The 21,680-nt window shown below is 41.7% G+C and overlaps 1 protein-coding gene across 1 annotated transcript in view; it reads right to left on the bottom strand.

The window, feature by feature from the left end:
- The window catches only part of pik3r3b (phosphoinositide-3-kinase, regulatory subunit 3b (gamma)), a 208,053-nt gene that overhangs the window by 109,948 nt on the left and 76,425 nt on the right, over positions 1–21,680 (bottom strand). The window contains exon 5 of the mRNA XM_056377704.1: positions 8,215–8,346. Coding sequence (XP_056233679.1) covers positions 8,215–8,346 — 132 coding nt within the window. The remainder of the gene's footprint in view (positions 1–8,214; positions 8,347–21,680) is intronic.

Raw genomic sequence — 21,680 nt, forward strand, 5'->3', positions numbered from 1 at the left:
CCACTACTACAACATAGAAAATGCAAAACACTAAATTTCTGACCCTCCCCACACTTCCACTTTCAGCTTTACAGTTAGCAAACACTGCAGAGCCGGGCTGGTTTTATGCAAAGGTCACTAAAGGTTAAAACCTCCAAAAAAGAGCAGAAAACTCTTTTCACTCATAGTGGAGAAAAGTGTTTGTGGATCTGGGCTCGCAGCAGATGAAACAGATCTTCCTGACACACAGCATCCATATGTGTGTGTGTGTGTGTGTGTGTGTGTGTGTGTGTTTGTGTGTTTGTGGAGACGGCTAAACTGCACTTCTCTCTACTTGACATGTATATATTATACAGTGATTTGTGCTCTGTCTGCAAGCTGTATGTATCCAAGTGTTAGAATGCTGATATGTATTGATCGAGCATATGAGGTATTGGTGTATTTGTCTCCTTCTGTGCAGGAACTGACGTGTTCAGATCAATTCCAATAACACAGAGTGGCCAACAGAGAGATGAAGCAACCGACTGAGTGATTGACAACTGACTGACTGGAAAGATGGAAGACGGAGGAGAGGAAGAGAGAGTGAGAGCGAGCTGTAAATGAGTCTCTAGATCAATGAGTGTCCTCACTGATCTAGAGACCAAGGTTCTGGTCCTGCAGTAAGAACCTCATTCAAAATCACACTGATTTAATAACTTTAAATGAGAGCATAACCTTACATAACATTATAATATTTCAAGCATCCTATTACAAACACCATTTCCCAGGAGCGCTAAGTCTTCCATGGAATATATGTCACCGGTTACAGACTGAGTCAGTGCTGACGTCTGGGACTGGACACAGAAGACCAAACACTCAACAGCTGACAGGCTGGACAGAGACCATGTTATTCCACATTGTAAAGTACATGCGTGTGAGCTTCAAGCATATATCAGGGTCAAAGGTCAGACAGACAGAGAGGAGAGGTCAAGGGGTTTCAGAGGGTGGAGCCACGAGGCTTTGTTATAATATGCATTAGTGTGTGTATCTGTACTTGTGTATTTCTGTACATATATCTTTATGTGGTTTAATTCATACAACACAAATCTAAATGGCTATAACTAACCTTTTACTTTTCAAGCCTACAGGAAATTAGCATTGTAATGAGATTTTTTTTTTATTCACTAAGTAAGTTACAACCCTTAAAGCTCCATATTTTCCTCTTCTCCAGTGTTTTATTTTGAACACTCAGAGAAACCAAATCCTGCAAGGTGGTTGGTGGGTCCAGGTGGGCGGGGCTTGGGGCATGGCTGAGAGCAGCGACTGCTTTGTTGTGACATCACAAAGTTCCAGAAGTCCTGACGGCTGGTTTTAAGGCTCAGTTTCTGAATACAGGCTGTGTGCATTTCTCTGTGGACTGAGGCTTTGATACTTTCAAAGTATTAATATAGAACCTAAGTTATTGGTGGTAATGAAAAGTGCATTTCAATAAACCAAGTCCCAGAGTTCAGTTGTAAATCACACATACATTCCCCACTGAGGTTCAGCAAACAATCCTTGAGCGGCTCCACAGTCAACCTGCTTTTATTCATTACAGTGAGTTTTCAAACCAAAGTCCAGACTTCAAAGGATTCATCCCTTTTACCATTAATCTGACCACCATGGAATTCAGTCAATTTCAAGGTTTTCAAAACCAGGTCAATATAGATGAAATAAATTCAACCCTTGAGCTTTGATTCCTTTTGCTTGTAACTTAGTTTGACTTGTTTTAATGTCTGGACCACATATTCTGTCCGGTTTTCTGTGTATCTCTATTGTACTGTAGATTCAGCTTTTTCAGTAGGTCAGAAATGCAACCCAAAGAAGAGCATCTGGTGTATCTGATGGAAACATGGCAAATTTAAATAGTATTAAAAAAAGAGGTTTGCTATGAGGAATATAACTGCAACGTTTACAAGAAATGTGAAAATTTAAGCTTAAAATGTAAAAAAAATTGATTTACAGGATAATTTCTGTCTCTGTCCAGGAGCGTGGGAGACTCCAGGAAGTTCAGGGACATTAGAGGTGTGTGTGTGTGTGTGTGTGTGTGTCTGTGTTTGGGTGGGCAGGTGGGCGGTGATGGATGGCTGACAATCTGCTGCAGCCTGATGGGGGTCACGGAAGTCACCCCTCTTTGTCTGACCACTACTGAGCATAGATGGCCACCACACACACACACACACACACACACACACACACAGACACACACAAACACACACACACACACACACAAACACACACACACACACAGACCTCCCCCCTCTGTTATTATGGATTGTGGTTGACCCCGTTGGTCAGTCGAGGTCAAGGCTGGAGTGGGAACTTGGTCTGTACATCTGGCCCCATGGGACTCTGGGAGACTGGACAACTGGACAGTAGGGTGTGTGTGTGTGTGTGTGTGTGTGTGTGTGTTTGTGTGTGTGTGTGTGTGTGTAAATGGGCTCTGCGTGACCACATTTAATATTAATGCGGTCAAGCCAAACTTCTCACAGGAACCATTTTGGAGTTAATTCACATTTTTATGACTTTTACCAAAGACAGAAACTTAATCGCTGGTTTCGGCTGCTTCCCTTTGATGCACAAAGAAAATGGGGAGAAAAACACTGTCTCACTTATTTCACACTAATGTCATAAAGCAGCTGATGTGACAGTTTAAATGACACATTTCACCTTTTCAAACTAGAGCAGTAAACACTCATATCAAACACGTCTATCGAGCCAGGAAAGATCTGAAATATTTCAGGCAACTAAAAATGCTTTTTTTTAATGTTATAATATTTCACTTAGCACCATTGTTAGCTCACATCAATATCACGTTTTTACCTCTGTTAAAAAGAACATTTTTACAAAAGGTATCCATGGTGACTTTACTCCTTCAGAATGATCTGGATCACAGAGTGTGAGAAAGACCTGAACCCTAAACATCAGTGCTGGACCTCACTGATGCTCTGAATGGGAGTGAATCTCTGCAGCGGGTTCAACATCTGCTGGAAACCAGGAGAGTGGAGGCTGTTCGAGCAGCAGGTTAATGAACATGATCTTGTCCTCATACTTTTGGCCATAAATTGAACCAGTTAAATGAGAGACCAGAGCCGGCCTGCATCTTCCTCTGCTCTCCTCTTCAGGTCCAGATGGACAGTGGTCAGTCAGACTCTGCCAGCTGGCCTTTGTCCTCGCAGATGATGACCTCTGTTAGACCATTAAAGGTTAACTAACTGGCAAAACTAATGGATGAGAAAAAAAAAGGGGGGGGGGTGAATAAAGAAGAAAAAGGACAGAGAGAAGGAAGTGGAGATTAAATTAATTAAGATAAGTGACCAGAGACCAAAGACAGATGGAGGATGAAGGAGCAGAGATGTGGCATGTGGAGGAAAATTAATAACCGCTCTGTGACTTTTCAGTTTAGAAAATAAAACACTGAGATCCAGAGAAAAGGTTTACCACCTGAAACAGTTTGGAGCCGTCAGACCTCAAACCACAATGAGCATCACATCCATTCATTTCCTCAGCATCATGTGACAACGCCGAAACAGTCATCACGTATTTCTTTGGAAAAAAAGCTGAAAATAGTCAAAGTCAAAGTCAAAACAAAAAAAAAGGCAGAACCCTGACAACAAAAGGCTGATTGTGGTGAGGATGTTGCAGGCGCAGATGAGAGGAGGATTACAGGAGGATTACAGCCATCTGATGACAACAAATGTAATTATTCTGTTACTGAGAAAACTAGAATTACCGCCTCGTGGTTGTATCCCTCCGCCACTCAGACTAGTTTCAGGTTATATCCCTGTTTGTCCAGAGTCATAGAAAATATGAACCATTTGTGTGAAAGTTTGTGGTAACTGCGGTGAAGTCTTGAGTAATTGACCTTTGACCATCAAAATCTAATCAGTTCATCCCTGAGTCCAAGTGAATGTTGATACTAAATTTGAAGAAATTCTCTCAAGGCGTTACGAAGATATTGCGTTCACAAGGCCAAAACCATGTTTTGTAAGGTCACCGTGACCTTTGACCTTTAAACTTGTTCTACAGCAGATTTTATATTCATATGCTTCTTTTTTTTTTATCCTGAATGATCTAAAGTAGATGTTGTTCTATCTCCTGAGGAGTTTGAACAATAATCATGTGCCTGGCAGTGCCACAGTAAAACAGGCAGGTCAGTTTAGGGTTGAAAGGTGGGGGGATGAGTAAACGACTCATCTCCCGGAGAGCAAGGACAGCCAGAGGAAAGGTAGCAAATAAAGAAGACTGAGAGGGGATTTTAACTGTTACAACATCAACAAATCTCAGGGATCAGACTAAGACGGGACAGTAACTGTCTTTATATGAGGAAAATGTTACTGATTCCATCCATATGGACATAATCACAACGAGACACCCCCTAAAGCTCAAGTACACTCAGTACAGGGTTAACAGATTGACGATTATAGAGTGAAGAAACTATAGAGAAAGATCCTGAGGTTTCCTGAAGGCATCGTAGTTTGATGTATTTGTTTTATCTGAGTGAAATGAACAGTAATTTTACTCGACACAACGGCGACCACAGCTTCCGTCGTGACTAAAAATTACAACATGTCAGTCACTGCTGATTGGTTACAGGGGAAAAAATAACCAGTCCGTATCACAGAAACTTCCGAACTTGCTTAACTGCTTGGTAACTGTGGTAACTAGGTTTAGGACCTGATTCAGGAAAAAGCCATCACAGATGTACAGTTCCTACGTCAGTGTTCCTATCCTAACTTCACAAATGAAAAATGAGCTATTACACAACTTTCCTAACTTCCCCAAATCTTAACTACTCTCTCTTTCCTTCAGGAGAACTGTCAGTCTGTCCTGACTTTAACTCACCTTACTTCTTCAATCCATATCACAGCTCTTTTATTGCTTTTACACAACCAACCAAATATCAACAGGATGGACTTATTCACTTATTCCCAGCTGCTCAATGCACGCTTACGGTATAGTGGTGTCCTTGGAATAATGATATCCAACCTTTGTATCATGATGTGTTTACTTTTATGTGTCTGTAGTTGTAAGAACTGTTTCAAATAATTATAACAAAGATCAAAGAAGAAGAGACCAAAACGTTAGTATGATCAATAAATTGTGATGCTGAGCAAGAGCAGTGTGCGGGATATTCTTCTTTTCTTTTCGAGACCGATGTGTCTGTAATCTGCAATGTCCACGACCTCCAATATGTGTTCTATACAAAGCTTAACAAAATAAACAGCCACGAGGTCCGAGCACAGTCACAAACTGTTTGCTCCTTACCATACAACCCCCCCAGTGCAAATATGACAAATAAAGCTCCTACAACCTCAGTGAGATGAGATTAGAGAAGTAGCGTTGGTTGCTAGGCAACGGACATCAAAGTTCATGAACGAGTATTTAAGATTTCCTAACCTTAGATAGGGCAGGATTCCTAGAGTTAGATGGATTTGCTTCTGTGCTTGTAATCCTGTCTTAACTTAAGACTTAAGACGGGAAGTGTCTGTGATATGGCCCCAGGTCCCAAACAGAAAACAGCCAAAAAATAGCACGATGAATAACAAGTAATAACATGAAAATTCATTTGCAATTTAGGTTCATTAACAGACTACAGGTGAAAGGTTTGAGGACAAGTGGAAACTGAAACGAGTGGAAGGCTGAGTGAAGGGGTGAACACCTAATGACTTCATGAAAAGACAGAGATGAACAGAAAAGGCCTCTGAGCAAATAGTTTATTTTTTCAGGGATCCCTCGATGTTATTGCACGACTTATCCTGACTGTACAAATTAAATGCTTCAGACCTCAAAACCCTTCTTACAATATCCTTTGATTTCACAGAAGAAATCACTGCGATCTTCATGTGACCCCCTTCCTAAAAAGAAAATTTAATTTCAATGGGCTTAACCTTGGACGACCTCCGCAAAAACCACTTGTTGCGTCCTTTTAAAGTGGTTTATCCTGACTTAAAATGTTTCCATGAATAAGTAAAACAAATAAGGGCTGTCACTTAACAGGACGAGGATTGAGAGGGAAAAGCACTTACATAATTGAGGAGGTTTTCAGTCGGAGATCATGTCAAGGAGCTTAGCCCAGTCATATTTTTGGGAGGGGGTTGCAGGGAAGGATGATGTGAAGTTTCTGCAAACTCAAGACGATCCTAGCGTGCACAACGCCAACACACTCATCCGTCTGTCCTTGAGTCTCTCCGTCTTTGACTTTTATTTCCACACGCTGACACGTACACCCACCCACGCAGACCACAAAACTCTGAATGTCAAGGGAGGGTTCATGAAAAATTGATAAGAGTGTGAGAGTCTCTAAAAAACTGGAGAGAGGAGGGCCTGCTGTGAAGTGGGCAGCAGGTGAAGGGGTCAACAGGCAGGTCAGCGCTACAGAAAATGAGAAAAGAGACAGACTGGCAGTGAGCCACGTCTCAGCTCAGTTTGTTTCTCCTGAATCCTGAAGCTGTCAGGAGATTAGCAGCAAATCTGACGCTGACAAGAGGTTACAGCCTCGTTCCTCTCTGCATCCAGAAATGGCAGAAATCTGTCAGGTGTGACGAATGTCGGCGCTCATGCCAAGTGACAGAGGCACGAAAACACCACGAGCTCAGATTTAGCACCAGAGGTTGACCCGGCAGTGCATAAGAGTGGAGGGAAAAGGAGACAGCACATGACTGAGGAAGCTGCTGGAGGCCTGAACTCACACAACAGTCACAAGCCACGAAAACACCGCTCACAGCCACAGGAAAACTCAACATCTTGAATTACATGTGGGTCAGAGTTCTGTTAGTATCCCACATTTTAAGTTTGGCCTTAGTCACGTTCTATTGTACAATTAAACTAGGCAATTTCTCTGGTGTATCTATTCATGCAGGGCTCTGGCTTTATTCGTCCAGGTTTCACATATCTGTCTCTGAGATTTCTGCCTACTCCTCAGCAACTTCTCTTTCCAGTGACAGTGTCCACAGATCATTATGTCTACAGTTTCTTAGGGACTATTTCTTCAGTAAAACATAGCTAAAATTAAAATGAGAAGTGATTTTCAACAAACGGGCCACAGAGATGTTATTTGATAACTGGAATCACCTCCTCACGGTTGCATCCCTCCGCTAACCAGTCAAGTTGCAGGAAATTTGGTCACAATCCAAGCAACAACCTCCAGGGCTGAAAAATGAAGCCAACACTCAAGAACCAAAACCTGCAGTTCCTCTAATGACCACTAGAGTCTGGCTCCAAACTTGAGTCAGTCCCCATAGACTCCCATGTTAAAATGTCCAACTTTAGAGCAGAAATAAACATGTTTACAGCCTGGTACAAGTAAAAAAAATGTGTCTCTATAGCTCATTTCCTCCTTCATGACAACTGTTTATATAATTCAGCTGTTTACATTATAGTAAGGCTTAAAGTTATGGAGAATTGAGGGCGTGTCCTCTTTGAGTGGCCGCTTTGAATTAGCTGGGAGTTAGGGCCGGAGTCAGACACTGTCAAGATGGCGACGATGGAGCAGCTCACTCTGAGCTTCAAAACTGTGGGTGATGTCACAAAGGCTACGTCCATCTTTATTTACTGTGAAACAATCTTGCCTTCCTGAGTTACAGTGTGGAATAATGTCCAGAATTCTTGAGTTATGGCCAACAACCTGTTTTGTGAGGTCACCGTGACCTTTGACCTTTGACCACCAAATTCGAATTAGTTCATTCTTCAGTCCAAGTGAATGTTTGAAGCAAAGTTGAAGAAATTTCCTTAAGGTCTTCCTGAGATATCGTGCTAATGAGAATGAGACATACACACAGATGGACACACAACCTGAGAACATTTGCAGTACCTACGTATATTACCCTCTTCAATTATACTGTCCAAGATTCAGACACATTCATCATGACAGATGTACAACCTTAGAAACACTGAGCTGACCAGGAATACGCAAACTTCTTCTAAAATGTTGACACTTGTATCATCCATGGACTCATTTCAGAATAAAAGTTTTCTGACAGTAGCTGCTGAAATTATTGGTTTAATGAGTAGCTGACCAAAAAATATAAATCCAAAAACAGAGTAAGAACCCCTGATCTTGGTGGAACCAGGATATTGCTCCTCAAAGGGGAAACACTGCTGTTGTTTTGTCTTTATCATTTTTAAACAAACTCATCTCCATTCACTTTCATTGTGTTGGTCTGGAGGCAGGAATCTGAGAGGTGAATATCTCAAGTATTAGTATCCACACTGTACCTTGGGCAGTGTAGACCAGCTCACTGTAAACTGTGGCAGGGATGATGGGGGCGTTCAGGTCCTGAAGGAAACCTCTGAGAGTGTCGGTCAGAGAAACCACGTCATACTGGTCCAGATCCACTGAGAACGGATCTGAAAGGACAAAGACAAGAGACAGGAGGTGTTAGAGATTAAACCTGAAATATTCTGGTAAAATATGAAATAAAGGAAATGCTTATAGAATAAGACCAAAACAACTGAGGTCATAATCAGAAAGTGAATTTGGTGTTAAGTTTCTCTTCAAGTAAAGACCAGGCAGTATAAGCTGAACTGTGTGAACTACAAGAGTCTCAGCTTTGGCCAAAAACGCTACGTAAGATAAATAAGTGTGGGATTGGATGAGTCATGATCTGATTGGCCAGAGTGTCTCAGGTCTCATGGTCAGTTGTTTCTGGGAAAAGGGGGGAGTCCTATCACTCAGCCGCAGATAAAGAAGATGCTGAGATGTCCGACCCATGAAGAGAAATTTACAGATTTATCTGCTTCTAGACAAAACAACAGATAGCAGGCCTACGTGAGCGCTCCGGCAGATTAGCAAAGGACAAACCACATGGCGTCATGGGACGTTTTTTACTGTCCTCCATCTTTCAACTCAACCTTCCTCTTCTACTCAAGCTCCCCTCGTCTTTCCCCTTTTCTGCTCTTAACCCACCTCTCCCTGCTTCCCGTCTTCCTCTCCCTCCTTGACCTAGCTCCTGTTTTTTTTAATCTTTCATCCTCCTACACAAGCTCCTTTTACTCCTCTTTCTCTTTCTATTATTTTCCCTCCACCCTTCATCTTCCTCATCCCATCTTCCTCTGCTGCTTCCACCCCCCCCCCCCCCCTGCACCATATGCACCAGACCCTCTGGAGTCAAAATGGCTGTTAAATCCCATTGATTTGCCCCTCTAACTAATGCCTGAATAAACTTAACCAATCACCACAGGCCAGTAAACCACCAGGCCATTAATATCAATGGATGACCTCTTCACACCACCGTGCTGAGGCCTGTGTGATCGTGCAGTGATTTGTCTGGGGGATTCGATCACCCCATCACCCAGGCTGCGCACATTTGGTGTTGCCATGGGACCCAGGCCTCATGAAAAGATATTAATGCACTTTTTCTGTTGTGTGTGTGTGTGTGTGTGTGTGTGTGTGTGTGTGTTACAGCATTTGTTTCCTGAAGAGCAGATTGTAATTTGTTAATTTGGGAGAGCAATTTTTTATTGGTTTGGGATTTGTGCTGGTGATAATAAGGATGCTGGTCATGGTGTTAAGATTAGTTTGCACTTCTGGCAACAAACAACTGTGTTATACTAACTAGTTATGATGCCTGCTGCACATGAATATGTAATTTCCCCTGTGGAAACTACACACAACCAAGCCTCTTTTTTCTACACTTAGACTGGCAGTTGTTTGGTTGACTCTTTAAAAGGTCCAATATTTTATTTAGAAGTTTTATTATTTATATATTATTTATTAAAGTGTTGATCCATAAGAAGACAAACTTGAGGTTTTTAGAACAAAAAAAAAAATCAACAGCAGGTCGGTGAGCCAATCAGAAGAGAGGAGGCTCTGAGCCTCTTTTCTGATTGGCTGACTATTTCTGAGTGATCCAATAAAAATATAGCAGATTTCAGGTATAAACACTCAGAGAAACCAAATCCTGCAAGACTGGATGGTGGGTCCAGGTGGGTGAGGCTTGAGTCTTGAGCTCATTCTAGCTACTGGACTGCTTCTTCTGTCTGTACGACAACATCATCCTATGGGAATCAGCTGACATGCATTAAATGACGCAACCCTCTGTGACAGTGTGTGTTCCACAGGAGGCGTTAAGATAAGCAGAAATGCCATACAGACAGTATAAAACACCATAAATATCACCTGTGTTATGATGTTACATCATATTTTTTGTTCACTACTAGCACTTCTCGTCTGTAATGTAAACATGGATATAAAGAAAACTATCCATGAAATAAAATTCATAAGTTCAGTCCGGATCAACTTCGAGCCTTTAGTGTTTAGAAAAACTTGAATGGACTGTATTTATATCATAGTATATTCATATCAAAATGTGGTATTTGCTAGGTTGATATAAACACACTTTATATAAATAGAAATATCACCCAGATTTTTTATTCTGGTTGAATAACCCATTACTTAAACTAGAAACTAAACCCATCCCTGCTGCTCCAGTTGGTTTTTAGGTTAAAAGCGCAACAAGGACGGCTCTGTGTAACGACTTCTGTGTCGGACAATGACAACATTTAGGTTTTCAAAACAGGATTCTCAATATATGTGTAGACGCAGACAATGTGTTGGCTGGTCATGAGTTAGCTATGACTTCAAAGAGCTGAGAGAGAGCAGCGACAAAAACTGCTTGTTTAAGACACATTTTGCTGAGACATGACTGTCTGTCTTTCCCACGCTAACAGCAAAATGGCCCGATTGTTCTGCAGAAACTGCACATGATTTCTTTGAAGTCACTGGGTTTATTATTTAGTGCTGTGAAGAATCAGATTTATAATGTGGACACAAATAAATAATAAGATTTTACAAGAATTTACCATAGGGGCCTTTCACAAAATGTCAGGAATGACTATGTTTTTAAATCCATGATGGAAAATGCAGACACTTGCTTTATGCAGAAAAAAAGCAGCTTTTTGTTTGTATCAGACACCAAGAAATTGGTGTCTGATAACAGAAGCCAGCAGATAAATTGCTGATCTATTTAACCATGATTTGTCTATACCCTGATGGGATTAATCCACGCTTCTTTTTTTGCCCTGGTGTCACATGTGAGCTGTATGTGAGCGACCCACTTCGAACCCCCTGGGTGAACAAAGCGGCCTCCAGGGCAGGCTGGCAGGGTGAACATGGGATGCACAAACAGGAAGTGAATACAATAACAAACTGGGCTGTGACTGAAATAATAAATAAATAAATACAAATAATTATAATTAATATATAGCATGTTAGCTTGAAGAAACATTGTTAGTTAGTTTTGGAGGACAGTTGCTCTAAAAGCTTTAAATCCTATGAAACAGCGACATTCATGGCAACAACATATATAACAGAAATCCATTAATTTAAATGGAATCACAAACACAGAAGTTAATCCATGAGAAGCTTTTGCACAAATCTCAACTTTGATGAACACAAGAAATCAACCCAGAAGAAGATGAAGTTAACATGTAAGCTGCACCAAAAATATTAGCTAATTAACCAACAATATTAAAAATAATAGTATAAATTGTTGGTTCGTAGAAAGCCAAAGGCTCACAGCAAAGCATGTTACCATGAGATAACCAGCTCCAGTGGCTCACCAGCACCAGCTATTTCACAAAGACACACGAATAAATGTTAGTGTGTACTTCAGCACTTCAGATGTAATGTACAGTGAACAGTGTGTGTTAGTCAACGTGAAAAGCCCAGAGGAGTTAGATCAGGTACAGGCCTTTTTCTGCCAAAGAGGACAGTAAATCTCTTTGTTAAAGACAGGCAAGTGTCTGCTGACTTGTTTATTGCAGATGTGGACCAGACAACGGCCGTATGTTACCAGCTTAAGTCATCAGTAGAACCAGTTGGCAGTCAAGGAGGAAAATTAACTCCATCTCATTTCCTGCTTAAAGTTGCAGTATTCTTATTTTAAAGGTCTGACATACTGTAGTATAAAGGTCGATGTCCATGTGTTGTTTTATCATCAAGCAGGTCTAGGTTCTATATTAATACTGTGAAAGTATCAAAGCCTCAGTCCACAGAGAAATGCACACAGCCTGTATTCAGAAACTGAGCCTTAAAACCTTAAAACCAGCCGTCAGGATGTGATGTCACAACAAAGCAGTCACCGCTCTCAGCCACGCCCCCCAAACCCCTCGCCCATCTGGACCCACCATCCAACCTGAAAGGATTTGGTTCTCTGAGTGTTTACCTGAAATCTGCTTGTGGTGACAAACCCACAGAGAACTACAACTCTTCTGAGCTTTTTAACCCCTTTTTTATATAATAGTTTTGGTTTAAGCTCATTATAAATTCACTGTCCACTACATGCCCAGCACCAAACAGTAGACAGACACAGTTAGAGAGTGTAAAAGACACAAACACCACTTCAATATAATGTTGCTCTGTGTCAGTTTGCTAACATGTTAGCCATAAAAACACAAATCCAGCTTTTAAACTACACTGACACAGACAAGGCCGACTTATGGGAGCAGAGTGCCGGCTCTGCCAGGCTGAGTGATGTCACAGGGGTGAGGTGAGGTGTGCCGGGCAGGACAGCTTCAGTCAGCAGGGCAGCTTTAATCACACCTAATGAAACAGAGTCGGGCTCTGGGGCCACAGCCAACACGGCATCATTACACTGCTCACTGAGGGATTGGGAGCGAGAAATCCCCGGATCAATTCAATCCTCTCTCCCTCGTTCTCTCTTCATTCTCTCCATCCAGAGTCTTTTTCACCTTTTAGTCTCTGCAGCCTTCCCAACAAACATCAGCCCGCATTTTTCTCATGTTATGTCAGTTTCCTGTTCCTTCCTTCTCAAGTTTTTTCTTTTTGAAACGGAAACAAGTGATAAAATGCACCGGTGTAGCAGGATTATTTCTACACACACACACACACACATACACACACACACACACACACACACACACACACACACACACACACACACACACACGCACAGTAGGAGGCTCAGATCCCATTTGCATTTCACCAATGTGATCTAAAGAGAGAAGCATTAAAACATACGTCTACACACACACACACACACACACGCCCAAATAGGTCATTATTGATCAGCACTACATGTTCATGTCTGGATCATGATGCATGGACAGGTGCAGGCTGATTTTTCTGATCTTGCTCCCAGAGGAATGACTTCCACCGGTCACTTAACCTTCGATCTGTCTCAGTCTTTCTCCTCAATCATGATTTTTCTCTCTGTAAACTCTGCCTTCTCCTTCTTTTTCTTACATGCTGCTTACATCATATCACTTGCCCAAAACTGATGCACGCACACACACACACACACACACACACACACACACACACAAACCCAATTTCCTCCCCGCACTCGATCCGTCTGTCAGGTAATCAAGGCGCTGTCTGACAGGCTCTGTCTATGTATGTCTGTCGATGTCACAGATGAACGGAGAGGATGGATTGATTGTTACGATCGACGGGGGAACAAAAACCAAGAGCACAGACTCAGAGTTAGAGAGAATAAGAGAAGGTTTATAGTCTGCTGTCAGGGACTGAAGGTGGATGGAGGTGAGGATCGCTCCAGGTAAAGGCCGGGAGAGAAAAGAGGAGCGCCTCGCTCACAACACCGACAGGGGAGCACGAGAGTCACAGGGGGATAAGTGAAAATACTAGAAACACAAGGAATAAAGTGGAGTCCTGGCCGTGACCGTGACACTGATGGATGAACGAATGAATGGAGTGGAGCCGGGTCAATAGTCAAGTGCAGAGTCTAGTTATTGAACTGTTGCATCTCACAGAGGATCCATTTGGCAGCAATGGTTGACTGGCTCGGGTGAGACTGTGGAGTGTTTTTGTCAAGTGAACTCATCTTTATTAAGGCTTCACAGTCGGACCTATGATGTACCCTCTTCAAACTGCAGTTCTGATGTTCATAAACCCTCCAACTAAACAAAACCAGGTGACTGACAAGATATTTAAAGACCACCTCTGATGAAAATCAAGTGTTTAACCTTTTTAAAATGTCAATATGACACCGACAAACAACATAAATAGATAAAAGATCCGTCTGCTAATCTCTGGTTCTGGTCTCAGACTCCTCATCTGAGTCTGGGTCTGACTGAGGCTCAAACATGTGGCTGAGTCTCTCTGATGTTTCCTGCTCTAACCTGATGCTATCTGCTCTTTCACCTGTCCACCTGGAGCAAGCAGGTGGTGGGCGGGGCTCAAGGCCTGATCCAGATTTATCAATCAGGAAGTTAGAGGAGATGAGCTTCAGACCCGGTTTTTATGTATGAAAACCATGTTAAACAAAATATTAATAATAGCAGAGGATATTTACAGAGTTTAAAACATGTCTGGAGGAACTTTAAATAAGAGAACTTAGGAGTTACTGAGAATTATTGCATGTTCTTTTGGAAAAAGCTACACAGCCAAGGACAACATGTACCTGAACAGTCTGTCCACTAAACACACAGAGACAAAATGAATCAATCCTCCACTGAACTCCCAGAAACAGACCCTAACCCTTTGTATTTATTATTATCACATTATGATAAAACAATATTTAGGAATGCGTTGCTGCCCAACACTTCAGTTTAAATAGTTTTTTTTTACTGTACGCACCCTAAAATGTCTTTATATAACCAGCAGCATTTAATATTACATCATTTGATTTGATGCCCAAACTTTGCTAGAACAGCTGAGCTGCTATTTATCAAGGAAATGTCTTCACTGTTTGATTGAACTTTCCCAGTTGTACAAAACTCAAGCGAGTGTTGAGGTAAAGTGTACTCATCAACATACAAGTTGGAATTGTGACATGGAAACTCAGATTTTTCTAAAAGCTGTAACTTCTCGGTAGAAGCACAGCACAGGGTACAACAGCAAAGGTTTCATCATTTATCATTTTTTGATGATGTGAACATTTGCAAATTGAGACCATGAGAATATTGTCATGGCTAACTTCCATTCTACAGCAGTGCAGCATTCGCAATGACCTCTGGGTATTGTAGTGACATAAAGACAGTCAGTCCCGGGCGTGCATGGTCAGACAACAGTGAAGGTTGTCACGACATCGACAACAGTCATGTTTGAAGTTTCAGTTGAAGCGGGTCAAGGCTCAGCGTCGATGGAAGAAATGCAAGGACTTCTGAACTTCTTCAGATTGTTGCGGAGGCCACAGCAGTGAGGCGTCTAAGGACAGAACACTGATTGTGTCTCTTTTATCTGGAGGCAGAACGTACAGGTACAGGAGATGTATAGAGGTCGTATCGCAGACGTAAAAGACGCTTAATGACCCAGTGAAGGACCCCGGCTCCTTTGAGCTCTGAGGCTGCCTGAGAGCTCGCCATCCAGGGCTGGAACATCGGGAGCTGACAACACAAGAGAGACGCACTCTGACTGAACTTGAACGTGAGCCACAGGAAATTTGAAGGACAAAATCAATTTGCTGTTCATACACAATGACGGCAGTATGGTTTAATCAGATAAAGCTGCATTTCAAAGTAATACACAAAACCACTGTGTTCCCTCTCTGTGTGCATTGTGTGTGTTTGTGTGTTTGTGTGTTGTGTACGCCCTCGCAGCAGCATTCCAGTAAGAATCTTATTACACTACAAAAGTTGTGTGATCGTCTGCTCCTGTCAGCATCACAGCGCCCTGATTCAGCCCAACAAGCAATTTTCAGAGGAAAAAAAAAAACTGCAACACAGTCCAGTGGATTCTTGGAAAAGTTGGTCCCAGCTAATCCAATAGTAGTGATTAAACTAAAGCAGAGGGTTACAGACTCACAGAGGCAGAATTATCTGTCAAAGAATTAAAGCACAATAGAGATTTTCATTTAAATCAGAGATTAGAGCAGCCACTTAAAAAAAAAAAAAGCAGCTCTCCTGGAAATAAACAGCAGTAGCTTATGTGTTAATGTGGTAATGTAATATTAGACTCTACATTACCATGGCAGCAGCCGCACCTGATACGATTACTGTATCTTCATAACCAAATGTCAGAGTCTGATCACCGCTGCAGTGGATTACAGTGTTTACTCAAAGAGAAACACGGGTTTTAACAGAATCAAATTTAGAGATAATCTGACATAATGCAGCTGAAATGAAAGGAGGAGTTATATGTTTTGTCTGCTTGCCGTGTCAACTTACATACATGTTCAGTCTGCTACTGCCTGAGGCAGGTGGTACAACAGTGGAGAAATGTGCTATGAGAATATGAAATCTTTGTAATATCTAAGTATGACATGAGCAGAGACACGAGGAGCTCCGGGGGGAAAGGTGACACAATCTTCTCTTACAATGTTAATAAAAAGAGATTATCTAAAACTCGAGGTAAGAAAGAGAGATAGATAGTTAGATAGAGAGAAAGAGAGAGAGAGAGAGAGGCAGAGAGAGAGTGAGGTCAAGAAATGTTCATGTTAAAGGTTTTGTAAACAAGATTTAAACAATAATATAGCAGCAAACAAGTATTTTCTATGTATTGTCTACGACCTCCCAGAATTTCGTCCAACTGAAGAATAAACCACATTTTTGATCTAAAAAGACAAAGAAAGAGATGAGACCGGACCACAGGTGAACTGGACTGAGGACTACCGCCTCAAATTCCCCTCTAAACATCGATAAAGTTTTTAGAGTTTTTACCGGCTCCGTCAGTGTCATTTGTGCGGCTGGTCCCAGCGGATAAGTCGAAGCCTGAACTTCTTTTCCAGTCTTACCGCGGAGCCGATACTCGTTCATGTTCATAGTTCATGTTTTTTTTTTTTAAATTTTGAACTAAGTTCACAGTTCCAAAAATAAACTAGTTCACCTTCATTTGTTTTTTTTTAGTAGAACCTCATTAAGTTACATTTAAAGAGTTACATTTAAAATCTGTATATAAATATAGTCTTAACTTGTTTGTTCATAAAACTGCTTCAACTGTAGTTGTAGAAGTAATATATGCGCCTGTACCATCTGTACCATCTGTACCGTCTGTACCGCTAGCACCAGCCATGCTGGGCCGTTTCTATGGAGACGTTGTGCGGCGTAAAACAGCGTTCACAAAAAATGAATTCAAAGAACGCCACTGAACACAGCCGATGCTGGTCTGCTTTACTGAGAGGAGAACCCTGCGAGCTGCTAAAGGGTCCAGCTGGACTCTAATTTGCTACTACCAATATTATAAATGTGTTTGGCAAATGTTGCTATCGCTAGCTGGCTAACTGGAGCATACCACAGCATTAGTGTGGGCTAATGGTTGTGGCTGGTTTACTTTTTGTTCTCTCTCGTGTACACAGTGGAACATTATTCAGTTTAGCTTCTTGTGTGTTTAGTGGACACTTTCGCTGTGCTACGTAGCATCTTGCTGACTGAGAACGTGAAGGGAGACGGGGGGGGGTTGTTTTGGTCTAAGATGCTGGTAGTCTAGTGCGACATCTAGTGGCAGTGACGATCGTTTACAAAACTTAAAAAAAAAAAAAATGGAGTCAGCAGGTTTTTGGTTAGTTTAGTTTATCAGAAGCTAACTGTAAAAACTAAGGTCAGCATTATGTTTTGTATGTACACAAACACACACAAAGACTCACACACAGTGATCACACAAATCTACACTATGACACCAGTGGAGGTTGTGTGAACTGCATGTCATGAGTCCATCAAGAGTAGGCCTCAGTCATTTCACAAAACAGTTGGACTCCAAGTGTTACTCAAACAAGAGGAAATGGTGCGTTTGTTGGGGACTATTTTCAGATGCGGATTAATCCACATTTGTTGGATGAATTAATTCGCTTTTGTTAATTATAGGAAAAATATATAAACATCGCCAGACCTTTAAAGACAACAGGACACAAGCAATGCACAGAAAGCCAGAGGGATCAACAGGGGCCCGCTGCTCGTTTTTGCCCTGGGGCCCCCTCCTGGCTTAATCCAGCCCTAGCGCTGACAGTGTAACATTCGGAAGTGGAGCAGCCACTGGAAGTGCACCTCCCCTGCATCACCTTTAGATTTTGTTTGAGTCTTTTATCAGCATGTTGGTTAAAGAGCTTCACAGCTTTAGGTTTAATTAAAGGAAGTCACGCTATTCTATTCAGGATAATATCCACATTTCATGTGTGTTCATCAAGAGTTGTTGACACATTATAATATCCTGTGGCTGCGTGTGTAGATATTGTTTTAGCTTTTACACGTTTCTGCTGGTTTAACTTTTATTATTGTGACCAATTTAACGTCAGTTTCATTAAAATCAAACACACGCTAGACTGTAGAGAGTAAACACATTAAAGAAGCCAAGATCAGCAAGATCACTGAGGAAACATTTAACATTTAAAGACACCATTAAAGACATTGTAACTGCTACTGATGAAATACTGCTGCTTAAAACTTTATTACACTTTTTAATGGACCTGCAGATACGTTGGGTTTATGTGTGTTTATGCACATGCAGGGATGTGATTGCTTTTATGCATATTTGTCGATAACAGCTGGTTTTACTGTGCACTTTATATGTATTAGGACCATATTTTCTTGTAGGTTTTCTTCCTCCAAAGTTACCGAAAGGTGTTTTTATCCTTTTGATTATAGGCTCCAAGTTTCCCCTTCGCTCCTGTGCTATGCTAGAGTAAACATGTCTGCTACTTGTCTCTATATTGGACACATATACATTGGAGAATGAAAAGGCCTTTGTATCATCTCAGCATTAAGTCCTGGTCGTATGAGAACTCATGACAGTGATGTTACAGACTGAAATCAGCTCATTTCATAACACAACATTAGGTGAACTTTGTGTTACTGACCACTTGCAAACTGTCTGGACAATATTGACCTCTGATGGAACAAAGAGGCAAAGACTCCAAAACAGAGGAAACTGTTGTGTTAACAGTGTGTCACGATCTGATTATATATAACTCTGTTAGAGTGTGGTCTGCAGTTAATCTCTTACATTAGCTGTGCAATTGAGCAAGTTGACTTGCTAACTGATAGCTAACTGGCAAGCCTGCCAGCTTGTTACTGGCAAACCAAGAGCCACATTAGCTCGCAAGGTAGCCCTACACGTAATGACGTCACCAAGCTTACAGCACCACCTATTTTGTGAGGATGCTAATTCTTGTTTTGACTTCACCCAAACTGTGATTGACTGATGATTGACCACTTTCCCAATACTTAATGTTATTTAGTTATTCATAGATAGGAACGCGGTTGATTGATTTTATACTGAACTACAGAAATTATATAAAAGCCAACTGAAGTCAGATATCAGGAAGAAGACATCAATGGTTGTAAAAGGAGATTCAGATATAAAATGAGCAGTCAATTGTAAATACTACGGTTTATTTTTTAGTGTTGAATGCGGAAACAGCTTAGACACTTCCAAGAACCTACCAGGGCTTTTGATTTAATTTCAACGAGACCCAGTCAGATGCTGCTGCGGTACAGGTGTAGGTGCTACACTATAGCTGTCCCAGTTCAGGGGCCACGTCCTACAGAGGCTGCATCTTAAAAAACTGACTGTGTCACAATGGCACAACAAGGCTGTCTTTGGCTCCTTTAAAATGTGACCAAGAAATGCGGCAGCAAAGGATCCAACAAGTGGCCCTTCATGTCATGGCCCAACCTATCCCAAGATTCATTGCACGCCAGTAACCAAAACAATATGGCAGGAAACAACACTGACAGGGAACCTGAGGATTACACTTTTAAATGTAAGCATCGGGTTTCAACGTTACAACCGTTAAAACCAAGGGCCTTAAACCTCAAGTTTTTGTGCAAAAAAGTTACGACAGGAGCTGCGTTTTGCGGGCACAGCTGGTGACGCAAAGCACAAACCTTCCGTAGAGCAGACCGTCTCATTTAGCTTCGGCCTCCGTGGTTTACGACGGCTACAAAGGGCAGAGGGATGAAATGACATAAAAAATACATAAATAAATAAACTTACGCATTACTTTTGGGTAATTTAGGGTCAATTTTAAGGTCACAGGAAAAATCATCCACTTCTGCCTTCTGCTCAGAAGAAGAAAACTCAACCAGAGAAGGACAGGAAAGAGAAGGAGGGAGAAAAGGGGGGGAAGAAAATAGCGACAGAAACATTCACTTCTCACTGACCACAGAATGAAGTGTACAGGGTTCACAGTGTATGTGAGTGTGTTTGGTCCCCAGGGTGATAATCTCAATCTGAACCCTCTGGATTTATTCTGTTTCTATACAGGCTGCTGTGGCAGGAGTGTGTGTGTGTGTGTGTGTGTGTGTGTGTGTGTGAAGGTGTATGTGCTAGTGTGTACATATTTGTGTTGATGAACCCGCTCACCTCTCCGTCTGCCCATCTGTCCTTGGCATTCGGCTCGCTCACACACACACACACACACACACACACACACACACACACACACTGATATTACAACATTGACTTGCAGAGATGCAACAGGAGGACAAAGACACAGAGGAGAATAAAACAGGGAGAGGAAGAGAGGGAGGTGCAGAGACTCTCACACAACAAAGAGCAGAAAGAAACTGAAACAGACTCAGACTGCAGACAGAGACAAGTTCATCCAGAGGCCAAAATTTAATCATAGCTGAGAGAGAATCTGCTTTAAAGGAGAAATCAGCTCGTCTGAAAGAAGCACATTTCTTTGTCAGTCTCACAGACGCCACATCCTGCATCAATCCGAAATACCTCATGCCTCGTTCATCAACTCAAATACTAAATGTCAGGTTTGAAAAGCCACTAATCTCATCTGAGAGTTCGTTATCATTTCTGAGTTGATGCAGAGTGTGAGAGTTTGGTCAGAGTGCAACCCCCCGAGATTTCTTCCAGCCATCAGGTGGTACACGTCTGTACCCTGGAAACGCTGCATTCAAATAGTTGAACTGAAAGTTGGGTCACTGTTTTTCTTCAATCCACACTAAAAAGGAGCAGAATTACACGGGCTCTGACAGAAATACTGTTTGATTAACTCCAAAAAACTTCAACTTTACTGCGCCATCAATCCACCAATCCCAGCTACATGCTGAGGAAGAGGGAGGTCTACCTGTGTGGGCTCAACTCAATATTCTTGGGGCTAAGAGTAAGATGTGGCGAAATAAAATGTCAGAATGCAGGAGCAGAGAGAGAAAAACAGACGATGTCAAAAGATGAACTGTGTGTGTGTTTCTCACAGGAGGTGAAGCCACGGGTATCGCTTCAGTCGTTCATGTTATTGGGCAACATATGGCAGAGATAAGCATCTGAGAGGGGAAGTGAGCACACAGAGGAGAGGAAGAGGAGAGGAAGAGGAGAAGAGAGGAGATACTGTTTATTGAGGCATTTACACTCAATAAATAAATCCACAGTATTTGGAGACAGTATATTGTCAGATGTAGGTTTTTTTTTTTTTTAAATCTTTGACTGACCGAAATTAACTGCAATTCCTCTCTATCTCTTTTCTCATTCATGTGTACATGTACGCACCTGACACCTGACTGTATCTGATATATGTGAAACTTGTGTAATTAAAATTGATATGTAATAGATTTTCTAGGAGAGGTTACAAGAAAATAAATGCATGAAAACCTGAGTTCACCTGTCTGTGTGTCTGTGACATCAGAGCTCATGGTTTGGGTTAAAATAAGAAATTCCTCAAGATTAGACACAATAATACAATTATAACAACATGGTTAAGGTTGTGGATAAAAGAAACAACTTAAGCTGCTGGTTTCACACGGGAATCAAACACCAGTCTCCTTGGTTAACATTTTCCTCCTGAGAGATTGATTTCCATCAACACCTGGTTCGA

This window comes from Seriola aureovittata, chromosome 6, assembly GCF_021018895.1.
Source record: "Seriola aureovittata isolate HTS-2021-v1 ecotype China chromosome 6, ASM2101889v1, whole genome shotgun sequence".
Lineage (NCBI taxonomy): Eukaryota > Metazoa > Chordata > Actinopteri > Carangiformes > Carangidae > Seriola > Seriola aureovittata.